General features: G+C 50.0%; 1 protein-coding gene across 1 annotated transcript; it reads right to left on the bottom strand.

The window, feature by feature from the left end:
* Positions 1-9,606: 9,606 nt before the first annotated feature.
* On the bottom strand, positions 9,607-10,503 carry TSSK6 (testis-specific serine kinase 6). The gene has a single exon (XM_009574241.1). The coding sequence runs from the start codon at positions 10,438-10,440 to the stop codon at positions 9,607-9,609; it is 834 nt and encodes a 277-aa protein (XP_009572536.1). The 5' UTR covers positions 10,441-10,503.
* Between the last annotated feature and the right edge of the window lie 993 nt (positions 10,504-11,496).

Raw genomic sequence — 11,496 nt, 5'->3', positions numbered from 1 at the left:
CTGCTGCCATGTCACCAGCTCTTTACAAAACTCATTTCAAGACTCCTCTCTCCCCCGGGCTGACTTTAGTGTTACAAACCGGGATTTGTATGGGATTTGGCTGGGGAGCGCTGGTAGCACCACAGCATACGTCCTAATGAGCCCAGCTTTTGGAAGCCGCGGGGGGAAGCCAGACGTGCAAGGCAGAAGGTGGTGCGGACGCAGACTACTGTACGATTGCGCCACGTCCGTGTGGATTAGTCGGAGAAATTAAAGATGAACGCAAAATTAATGGCTGTGTGAAACCTTCACCCCCCTCTAGCCGATGATAAAATTCTCATCAGCTCCGCGGGGGCCTGAACCTCTCCCCGTTCTCATGCAGGTTTCTGTGCAGACACCAAAGAGATCGTTACTGAGCTTCCAGCTGGGATCATAATGTCATTTCCTCTGCTATTTGCTCGGATTCCTTTTTCATATCTTCCCATCCCCTCCTCTGCCTTGTCGAAGAAGTGCTGTGTGAATTTACAATTTACTTACCAGAGCTCTCTGGTGAAAAGGTTTCCCCGGGTTGCCGGAGAAATCCGTGCACCGAATACAGAGCTAGTGCCTACAGCAGGGCTGGAGCAAAGCGCGCGCCTCTGTTTCGGGTCCGTGGATGCGGTATGCGGTGTGCGCGCTTTGGCACGAGTCCTCGCGCTGGCCCGCCTCCAGGCCGAGGATCGCATCTCCCATCCTTTTGGGGACGGGATGTATAAATCGCTGCAGCTCGGCGATGCGGGGAGCGTGCCACCAGCAATCCCCGGCCGCGCTCCTCTTCAAAGCAAGGCGGCGTCCGCGCTCCCCGCGCGCTTACGGCAAATGCAGAGCCCGGGCGTATTGTCGGGGCCTCTGAGCCAGGCTTCTCGAGCCCGCTTTCTACGCACGGTCTGACAATGGATGTAAAGATGGAAGGAAGAAGAAAATGTGGGGAGGCAGCGTGGTGCTGGCATGCTTTGAAAGCCGATTCCTTTGCTCCAGATGTTCTAAATCACATGTGGAGAAGTGTTTGTGGTCAGATGCTGCTTGAAACCGATTGTTGATAGTCTCCTGAGACGGCTCGTGACAAATTGTATAATAAAAATGCTAAAAATAGCATAGTTATTCCCTGGAAAAGCAAAGTTCCCACAATCCAATGAGCTGGGAAAATTGTTGAACTTTCTTTGGACACAACGTGCTCTTTTTTTTTTGTGCGTTCTTCAACTTTCCATGGGTCTCTGGGCTTTTTTCTTATGACCCTTCCTCCTCCCACCAGCTCCAAGCAACCACGTTTCCAGCTTCCCTGGCCCCCGTAGCAGCTGAACTGACCACTAGCCATCGAAGTGAAAAACAGTCTCCCGCTCTTCTTGACCCTCATCGTTTGTTCCCCGGTGTCTCTGGTTGTTGCGAGTTTGTCTTGGTAGAACGTTTTTTTTTTTAAACTGTGGGGAAAGCTAGCTTAAAGACACGAAGTGATAACACCAAGAGATCTTTACTGCGCTGGGCCATCCTTGACAGCACCAATCCCCTACTGACCATGCCTAACCTACGCCACCGTTGATTTCTTTCCAACGTTGTCTGCTCGCGGCTCTGCAAGGCGCGGTGCTGCCCTTCCCTCCTCAGTGCCTGGGCAACCGGGCGTTAGCCACCGTGCAAGGGGTTGGAACCGTGTGTCCCCTAGGCAGAAGGGTTGAGGCCAGCGAGCGTCCCAGGACTCTCCTCCGCCGCACTGCTCGGTGAAGTCAGGTCCCACTTGAGAACTTCATAGTTTAATGAGTGGAAGTGGGTTTTTTGGTGGTGAGAAGAGAAGGTTTGCTACGGTCTGCTTATGCTGCAGTAACATATCGCAAATCTGGTGGCAGAGATGATAAAAGCTTTGGGTAGTGACAAGCTATGGAAACATTTGGCGTGCCCAGAGTGAGATTGCGTGTGCTTTGCTAGCCGGCAACGGCGCTTATCATTTGACAGACGCTAAATACGTACAAGTGACCCGAGTCTGTCTACTACTGGAAAAAAAGCCCCCGTTACAAAAACTACCCTTCTGTGTGCTCTTTTTTGTATTTCTGTGTACTGGAATTAGCTATAGATCCTGTCCTACTCTGGCATGAATTGCAGCTCTGCAGCCATGTATACTTATTTAAAATTTTCTTGCCGATAAATTTAGGGGAAGATCTTGGAAACATGAGCTCAACTTAGGCAATGAATTGTGATCATCTTTTTGTGGGTGGTGATTTCAACCGTAACTCAGTATAGTGATTTTATCTGACCATTCATTCTGGAGACTAGTGGTATTTAAACTTTCAGCAGAGTGAATAATTGAAGTAGTCAGCATTTTAACATACGCACTTAGGTGAAGTCCCGGTCCTACATGCCAAAGTCTCCTCTGACGCTTTTTGCTCGCTGGGAAATTCCACGCACCCACCAGCCCAGTTACCAGAACCTCCGTCGCTCCCCTGCTGTCAGGTAGGTCACCAGCTGATCCCATTTTTGTGTCCTCCCTGACTGCTGTGGGGCTGTGTGGCCACGGAGTTTTGCTAGCGAAGCATCTGAGGTGCAGCTGTTTCTTGCCCATGTAAAAATCCGAGGCACGCAGCAAATTTAGGGGTAGAGTAAAACCAAAGAAATGGAGCAGGGCGCAATGAAGAACAGAAATGTTTTAGAAGCGTTATAGACGCAATATGAAAAAGCTCCAGTTTCGTAATGAAACAAAGTTTGTGCTGAGCTGTTGGTCTGAAGTTTAGATCCTGCATGATGTCTTGAGAATAACATTCGTAATAGATTTAATCTGCCGACAGACTGATGCTCCGTCCCAAAACCACCAGCACGGTCGTCTCCGTGAACGTCTTCCTGCCAGGCACTGCCTGAAATAGAGTCTAGCAAAAGACAGAAAACTGAAGTTGCTTTTTCTGCCGTGAAGACGAAATGAAATACCTGGTGATGTACACGAGCAACTGTCCCAGGCTGGCTGCGCTCTGCCGCCCTGTCCCCGGCGAGCTGCCGCGCTGCTTCCCCGGGCGCGTCATTCCTCATCCTCCCTTCTCGGATGTCCTCGCCCGGGGCCTGGGCCACCCCTCTGCACGGCGGGTTCTTCCTTCGCCGGCAGTAGTTTCCCTCTACTCTGACGCAGTGGTTTGAAGACCTGTTGCTTATGAGGACTTGCTTTTGATATTTCTTCCCCTACTTATAAGAATATGTGTATTTATTTGAAGGCTGTGTGGATTTATTTGAAGGCTGCTAGTAGGTCTAACCCTCCCACGGGTTCTTCCTCCAGCAATTCCCTGGATCCATCGCTAGTAAATAAACACAGCTCTCAGTATCGGAAAAGATAATTGGCTGTGTAATGCACAGAAAGCAAAATTGCTTTCCCCGAGATTTATTCGTCAATTATGGTTTGCCCTGGATGGTGCAGTTTGAACCATTTTCTGGACAGGGGAGAAATATGTCAAATAGAAAGAGAAGAAGCTATTGTTATAATAAATGACTGGGTGCGTATGTGCATGCCTGTGTTTTAGGTTCCATAATAGGTATCCCATTAACAAGCTAATGAACATGCAAATGAGGAGCCAAGGATTATCATTATATTTAAGACAATAATGCGTGTTTTGGTTTTGTGCTTGTAATTAATGAGAATGTTGTCTGGTTCGTTGGTGTCCCCTGGGTGAGGTTGTTTGTTCGCTGTGCTCTGCTAGGAGGACGCAGCAGCCAGCGCGCTGTGCAAATACTTGCCTCTCCTTTTTGCAAACTCCCTTTTGCCTCCACCCCCAAGCCCTACCTTGTAGTTGTGGTGGAACTCCAACATCTTACCAGCCTTCAGGCTGGGGACGCCAACGTCCCAGTTAAAGCTAAAGCCAAGTCAGCTGCAGTAAATGCTCAAGCTGCATTTTTAATTAAGGCTTTAATGGAAATGGCGCATTTGTCCCTCTCTGGAGAACATACATATCAGTATCAATACGGTCAATATGGTACATGGAGAATAAGCAAAGTGACCATATGGAGAAGGAGGGGGCTGTTATTTCTTAAGGGCTTGTCTGCTGGTGCTTAGTTCCCTCAGCTACTATTTATTTTAAAACCATTTAGTAGGACTTGAGAGCTCTCAGCGTCTGGCGGGATCCAGCCCCTTTGTAAATACACTCCTACGAGGGTGCAAGGTGATCTGTGAAACCGTCAGCTGCCATGCTGACTCTGATGCTGCTGCTATCGACCTTGTCTCATTATTGGTATTAAATTGGTTTGCTAAGAGGCATTTAATTAGTTTCCTGTTTGTTAGCAGGAATCACTCGTATTGTAAAGCCCACTGTGAGCCGTGCTGCCCAGAAATGCTTCTCTGATGGTAGGTAATACACGAGGCAAACAAATCACCATGGTGTCCTACCATCTGTGCTTTGTGAGGCCACCTACAGATTGCATGGTCCAGGAGAAGGCCAAGGTGCCTCTCTCTGATTCTTCCGAGGCAGGGATGATCAATAACAGCATCTGTACACAGGACCTCTCCCAATAGGGCTCCTGTGACATTTAGGTGCTACCTGAATATAATGAACATCTGTCAGCTAAGAGAAAGAAATAACACCACGTATGTCTTTCAAGGAAACCGTTGGTTGCTGCAGTGGCTGCTAATAACGTGAGAAGGAAGGAGAAGAACAGACACCCCACCCACCCTTGTGCAGCCCTTTAACTTCAAAAAGAAACACCTAACACCATGCTCACCCCTGTGCTCTGTCTTTTTAGGTGCTTATGTTGTGTTGCCACCTATAAGAGAAGTCAACTATAGCCAAAACGTAGCTGGCAGATGCAGGCATCGCTTGCTGTCCCGCATTTTCATGGGTCTAGAAAATACAGTTATTTATTACCTTTGCAGTCAAAAATCATTGAGAAACCTGTGCATCTGTGAGAGAAAGAATAGCTGCCACCTCATAGCAGAATTCTGGGTTCCTAGATCACGGGGTAACGAGGACCTCGGAGGTCTCCAGTCCATCGTCCTGCTCCAGGCAGGGTCAGCTCTGAGATCAGACCAGGCTGCTCAGGACTTTGGTCAGCCCTTGAAAACCTCCAAGGATGGAGACGGCACAACCTCTCTGGGCCACCTGGGCTCACGTTACATCCCGCGGTGAGGGTGCCTTCTCGACTGTTGAAAAGGGGGGTTAAATCCAGTTAAGAAACTTGGATCCCTTTTCAGAGTATGGAAAAGAAGCTCCAGCCATCTGTTTTTGTAGTATATTCCCTTTCATTCATTTATGAGAGAAAATGAGATTGATTTGGAAGCCGTTTTGGGAGAGGGAATTCAAATGTCTTTCCAGGTCATCAAATATTGTTGAATTTATTATCGTTTCAAGACAGAGTCATGATCTGACCAGAAGACTGGAGGCCAGGGAAGTTTTAAACTGTAATGTAAAATGAAATCCTCTTGGCTTGAGGTAAGCCACTTAGTCTGCTCGCTATAACACAGGGAGAATAATATTTACCACTTGGTGCTAGTGCGAGGATTAATGTTTGCTAGGTGCTGTGAAAATGAAAATATTCTTCACAGAAAGCTTCTTGTCTGCAAGGAAAATTATGCACACAGAGAGCCTCTGGATCCTGTCCTTTGGCAAGAACCTCGTGTTTTGGTTTTTTTTTTAAATGATGCTTAATATAATCAAATGGCTCAAGATGGGAAAATGTTTGCCCCCTTTCTCCCTCCCTATCTCTTCCAACAGACAAGTGCAGAGACCCGCAGAGCGATGGACTATGAAAAGAGAAGAAGAGGAGATCTTAAACTGAAGAAGGGTTAAGATGCACACAAGAGCATGGGAGACCCACAGCTTGGTACAGCGTGGGGTTTGAAAAGAGAGAGGAGGACGCTAGGTAGCTGGATAAAAGGCTGCTAGCACTGAAGACTGCAATTACGGAAAGGTTAATGCATTCAAGCAGAGTGAGGCGAATTTATTTGCTACGCTGCCGGTTGGAAGGTTTGCCTTCCCAACGAGGCAGGGTCACTCAGGTACGTCTCTCACCCAACCTGCCCGTGCCGGCTCGGCCAAGGGTAATTGAAGCAGGTCGTTAGCGGCAGGCTGGGCAGCCCGGCCGCGCTGCAGGCAGAAAGGTACAGCCCCGAGAGAGCCAGCTCCAGAGTTAATGCGGGAATACATGAGGTGTTTGATTACCCAGCAGTGTTTTCCCACAATTCATGAATATGCTTATCTCCAGAGTTTTGTAACATGGAGAGTTTTAAATAGCTGTGTCCTAAAGCTTATCAGACACATCAGCTATGACCTAAAATCTTGAAAGCAAATTTTGCTTGGCTGAAAAGGAGGCTTTAATGACAACGTGCAGTGAATTATCTCCCTTCCTTTCATTTGCCTGAAATAAAGACTGTATTTCAGGCAGGGTGATGCTGAATTTGGACAAAGGAGCAGTGGGAGGAGAGCTAGTCTAGAAGTCTGGAAGACATCTTTGAAATTATTAACACTCTTCTCAGATTAAATGGGGTAAAATTGCTTCAAGACGCTTAGAAAATATCTCAAGAAAATACTAAACAATTTATTCCACTGAGCATCCTTTTGAGAGTCCCTCTAACTGATTGCAAGATACAGGTTTAAAAATCTGGAAGACAGAGTAGCCCATCGGGTGACACAGGGCGTGAGAGCAGCCGACGACAGGGCTACGGACGGGGTAATGCTCGGACCACGTAGTAAGCCAACAGGAGCTAGATGGTGGCATACCGCAGAGCTGCCTTATACAGTCTCTGAATGTTTCCCTTCTTGTCCTTGAAGAAGGATTAAATAAAGTATATTTATTGTGTATCTTGTACGGTGATCAGCTCCCCCATAGAAAGTTATTTATTTGGTGCCGATATTGGACGGGACCCTTCATTTCCAGATTGCACCACACCAGTACGTTACAAACAGCCCGAGGAGGACAGAGTCACATTGCAGAATGACGCCGGTGGGACTGATCGGGATACTGATAACCCAGCGTAGCTGTTTATGCCTCCCACGGGTGCTCATTCGAAGTTCAAGGGCTCTCCCATACATGCAGGCTGTGATTCACGGCCAGGAGAGCGGGGCTCACCTGCCAGAAGTCAGGGAAGGGGCACTTCCACCGACTGTGCGCCTCCCAGGAAGGTTAAAAAGCATTTCTATCCTCCTGAGGAGGAAACTAGCCCAGGGAAGCGGCGGGCTTAGCACACACAGAGACCTCAGGAGTGCCCCCGGCGCAGGGCGAGGAGGGGAGGGATGCTCGCAGGGCGAGGAGGGGAGGGATGCTCGCAGAGCGCGCCCCCGGCCCCCCTGCCGGGGCACGGCCGAGGAGCCTCCTCCCCAGCCTGCTCAACGCCTCTGGTTCTGCTCTCCTTCAAAACTCATTTTCCATTGGTGTAAATTAGTTAAGAATTGGTTCAGAGTCTTTAACTGTGATTTTCATTTTTAATCTGCATAATTAGATTTGTAATGGACTACTTTCACAGTCTTGGGACTGCTCTGAGATCGTTAGTGCTGGCTCCTGCGAGATTGCCATCTGTGTGGAGAAGGCGCGGGCTGCGGGGCAGCCTTACCAGCCTCCTGTGACTCATTCGAATCACTTGCCACTTGAACCCCGGCTGCTTTCCCAAGCCACTCAAGGGGGTACATCCTTGCAAAACATTAGTCATCTGTCCCAACTCATGTCCTCGACAGATGCAATTGTTTAGGAGAACGCGGTGCTGAGGGGAGATTAATAGAACAACTCGTTTTATATTAGCTTTGTCTTTAACGAAAGAAAATGAAAAGAAAGCAAAAGGAGAGGCGGAACAGTAGCACCAGGTCTGGCACCAGGTTTCTGCTTCCCAGGTTGTGGGGAGGTTCTTGGAGGTAAGCAAGGGCTGGAGTGAGGCAGGGGATGGAGACGAAAAGGTACGTGGATATCCTGGGATATGGATTTGGGAGCTCTCCCAAAGGAAGGTGGTGGCTTTGGAGAGGGATGAAGCTGACAGGGTGGTTGGAAGGCAAGTAGGAAAAGGAGAGTTGAGCCTTGCTGAAAATCTCACTACCGTGAAATCCGTCTCCTCGCTTCCCACATCCTTACGACTTCTCTCCTTCTTTTCCATCCCCAGCATCCTCCCGATCCTTCCCAAGCCTGTTTCCCCAGCCATGGATGGCCCCAAGACACCCTTCCTATCCCTTACTCTGTCTACTTTGGACTTTGCTGCTGCTATGAAGTTTTATTTTGCAGCTGCAAGGAGGAGAACAAAATAAATCTTCATCCTGGGGGGGGGCAAAATTCACTGTAGCCTGCGTGCTGAAAAGCCTTGGGCTGGCTCTGCTGCCACATCTTGTTCTACTTAAACTGCTGCTTTTAATAGACCCAGAATGTTTGCTTTGCCAGAGATGTTTCCTTCTCTTCCAGCAGAACCAGCAGCTGGAACTGTTCTTGTAAGACGTAGGCTGGCTGCGGGAGCTGCTGCCAGGGCTGCGTGTGTCAGCTCACCTGGCACCAGCAGCACGAAGGCTGGGGGACCACCCAGCTGGAAATCTTCTGTTTGACTTCAGGTTCGGTGGAAGCTAGGTTGGAGGTTGTTTAAAGGGGATTCGGAATGCCTCGTGAAATTACATTTCAGATGCCAGCTCCTACCTTTAATTAACCCTTTGAAAATGGGACTTGCCGGTAGGGATCTGTAGCAGATTTTGGGGGTTGCATTCAGAATAATTGGTAACTTTCTACGTTGAAGCTGGACAGCAGGTGTTAGCAAAGCAGTTCGCCTTTATATCTTCGTCTCTTTCCCATTTCAGGTTCTCCACGGCCAGTGGCATTTCTTTCTCATCAAGTATCTTTTGGCAGAGATTTCAAGTGTTGGTAAGAATCAATATCTGAAAGATGTAGTTGAACGTAAGATGTGGATCTCCAACCCACACCAAAACGTTTGGCTCGGTAATGCTGCCCAGTTGCCTGCAAAGATCCTGCTGTGAGTTTGGGCTGTGAATATCAGCCCAAGATCAGAAGATCTAAATGGTGGTATACAAAAAATGTGACATTTTCTCTGCAGTAGTGATTTGCAGGACCACTACTTCTCCCCTCCCACCAGCTCAAACACAGGTTGGTGGCGAACAATGTTGAGGACAAGCCAAGACCCGTGGGAGGACATCTTTCTTCCTGCAGTCCCGGGCAGTGCCCTGTGCATACGGTGGCAGAGGGTGGGGAGCAGCAGAGCGGGGCAGCTGTGCGGGAGTTTCGTCGTTCCTTACAGGTACTAGGGAGCAGGCACCGTAAAGGACTGCGCTGCTGCACGTGGCACCTCGCCACCCTGCCCTGGCCACGCCGGCTCCGCGGGAGAGCCCCGACCTGACTGACGGGGACCCCCCTGCGGTCAGGCAGCCGCTGCTGGTGTAAGCAGCCCCAGGCTTTGCTCTTACTGCTAGCTCAGCGTGGTCATCCTGTCTTGAAACCCAACCCGCAGCAGGCTCACGTGTCTCCTTTGTGGGGGGATCTGACCACCTTCTGAGAGGACATGGTCTAGCCGGTGCTTGAAGTTCAATCAGCTCCACATACAGGCACCCCAGGGCTCAAAATGATCAATAAACCACGGAAATGCTTTTCCTCTACAGCATTGATTGCACTAAAGTGTTACTGCGCTCCCGGGATCTCTGGGGAGGGCTTCCTCATTCAGGTGTCCCCCTTCAGCCAGCTGTTCTTGGCCACCTGCCCCACGCTGGGCCGGGAGGCCGGGCTAAACTGGAGCAGTTGGGCGATGAGGGCTCGGCAGGGCTCTGGCAGCGGGGCCAGCCCCTCCGGGTACAGCACCCCTTTCTTCTGCTGCTGGGGCATGCTGCGGATGTGGGTATCGTCAAAGGGCATGTAGCCGGTCACCATCACGTAGAGCATCACCCCCAGGCTCCACATGTCGTACTTCTTGGCGTCATAGGGGATGCCCATCAGCACCTCTGGGGAAGCGTAGGCTGCTGACCCGCAGAACGTGGTGCTGAGGTCCGGGTAGCTGTTGGCCTCCTTGCTAAAACCAAAGTCACTGAGTTTGGCCCGGCGGCCGTCGGCGGTGAGCAGCACGTTCTCACACTTGAGATCCCGGTGCACCAAGTTGCGGTTGTGCAGGTAGCGCACCGCCACCACAACCTGCGCAAAGATGTCCCGGGCCTTGGGGACGCAGGGCAGCTTCCCCAGCTGCTGCACCAGCTGCAGCAGGTCAGTGGCTGCCGCCTCCATCACGATGTAGAGCTTCCCATTGCAAACCTCGATGAGGTCGAAGATGCGCACGATGTTGGGGTGCCGGATCTTGCGCACGATGGAGAGCTCCCGGGGCAGAAACTTGTACACGAAGGCTGGGGGTGCTCGTCGCCGGTCCACCACCTTGATGGCTAAGGGGCCCTTGTGTTTGTTAGAGGTGGCCGCTTTCACCTTGGAGAAGCTGCCCTCCCCTAACGTGTGACCCAGCCTATAACCCAGGTCACAAAGTAGCTTCTCTCCTGCATCGATTTTTGGCATGATGTGTGATCCCGACGGGCTTAATCAAAGCTGTTTTGCTCCAGGATTTGAAAGCTTTCATATATGGTGCGTGGCAGCTGTTGACCTTTGCTCTCCCCCATGGTCCCATGGGTATCTCTGTGGGCTCCAGGGCTCACCCAGGTATTGTGATGGGGTGGAGTGTTGTGTGGCAGCGCCTTTGTGAGATGACAAGGGTGTCTGGTGGGTCCCCTCCGCTCACGGGTGTCCCAGGCATGCCCACGCACACGCCGGGGGAGAACTTCCATGGGTGGGTATTTTAGAGTTTTTACCTCTTCCACCTCTCCACTTGAGTATTCAAAATAGGGCGCTTCGGATGACGGGAGTTTAAATGTCAGCTTTCTGGGAGGAGGAATCCATTTGGGGACCTACACCAGTTTTCTGCAGGGTATTAGTTATATTAAAATCAGAACTGCACAGAGTGGTACAAAGGAGTGATTTCTACCGCCCCTAACTGCAAACCATCTTGGCTGGCTGTAACTATTTAGTTTTTTATTATGACGGTGCAGGGAGCTATTTTTCTAGGTAGGTTTTCTGACTTTGTGTGGTGTGGACGGGGAACTTTAAATGCATCTTTCAGAAGAAACAGCTTTTCCGTTTCTTGAACTTGGAATTGCTCTCCCTGTATTTTTATCAAAATGGTATTTTGGAGACTTACAGAGAAGAAGTGAGACCAGAGATCCTTCAGAGAGCTTCTGTAGTTTAGATTTTAAATGCTTTTAGTCAGTTTTAGTTGCCGTAAGGTGATAGTTGAATTAAGCATGGGGCAGGAGCAGAGGGCAGCTGGGCTGGGTCGTGACATCCACTCCGGAGCAGAGCGTCCCTCCCACTGCGCACTGCGTCTCAGGCCAGTGTCGGCTCCTTTCTCCGGGTGCTGCATCCTCAGCTCTCACAAACAGTTGTTTCTGGTTTGTGCTGGTTTTTTAAGCTGCTCGAGGATCCTGTCCTCCCTGTGGAGCCCACATTTCCTTTCCAGCCGTACAAAGGAGCCTAGGACCACAAAATGTCCTCTTCCTAAATACCAACCCAAATGCCATT

Source organism: Fulmarus glacialis, unplaced genomic scaffold, assembly GCF_000690835.1.
Source record: "Fulmarus glacialis isolate BGI_N327 unplaced genomic scaffold, ASM69083v1 scaffold9143, whole genome shotgun sequence".
In the NCBI taxonomy this organism is placed as follows: Eukaryota; Metazoa; Chordata; class Aves; order Procellariiformes; family Procellariidae; genus Fulmarus; species Fulmarus glacialis.
The sequence above is the reverse complement of the archived record's forward strand: the minus strand, read 5'-3'. Positions and strand labels throughout refer to the sequence as shown.

What these genes read in the sequence shown, in the direction of transcription:
- TSSK6 (XM_009574241.1), bottom strand. Translation starts at nt 10,440, where the DNA reads ATGCCAAAAATCGATGCAGGAGAGAAGCTACTTTGTGACCTGGGTTAT.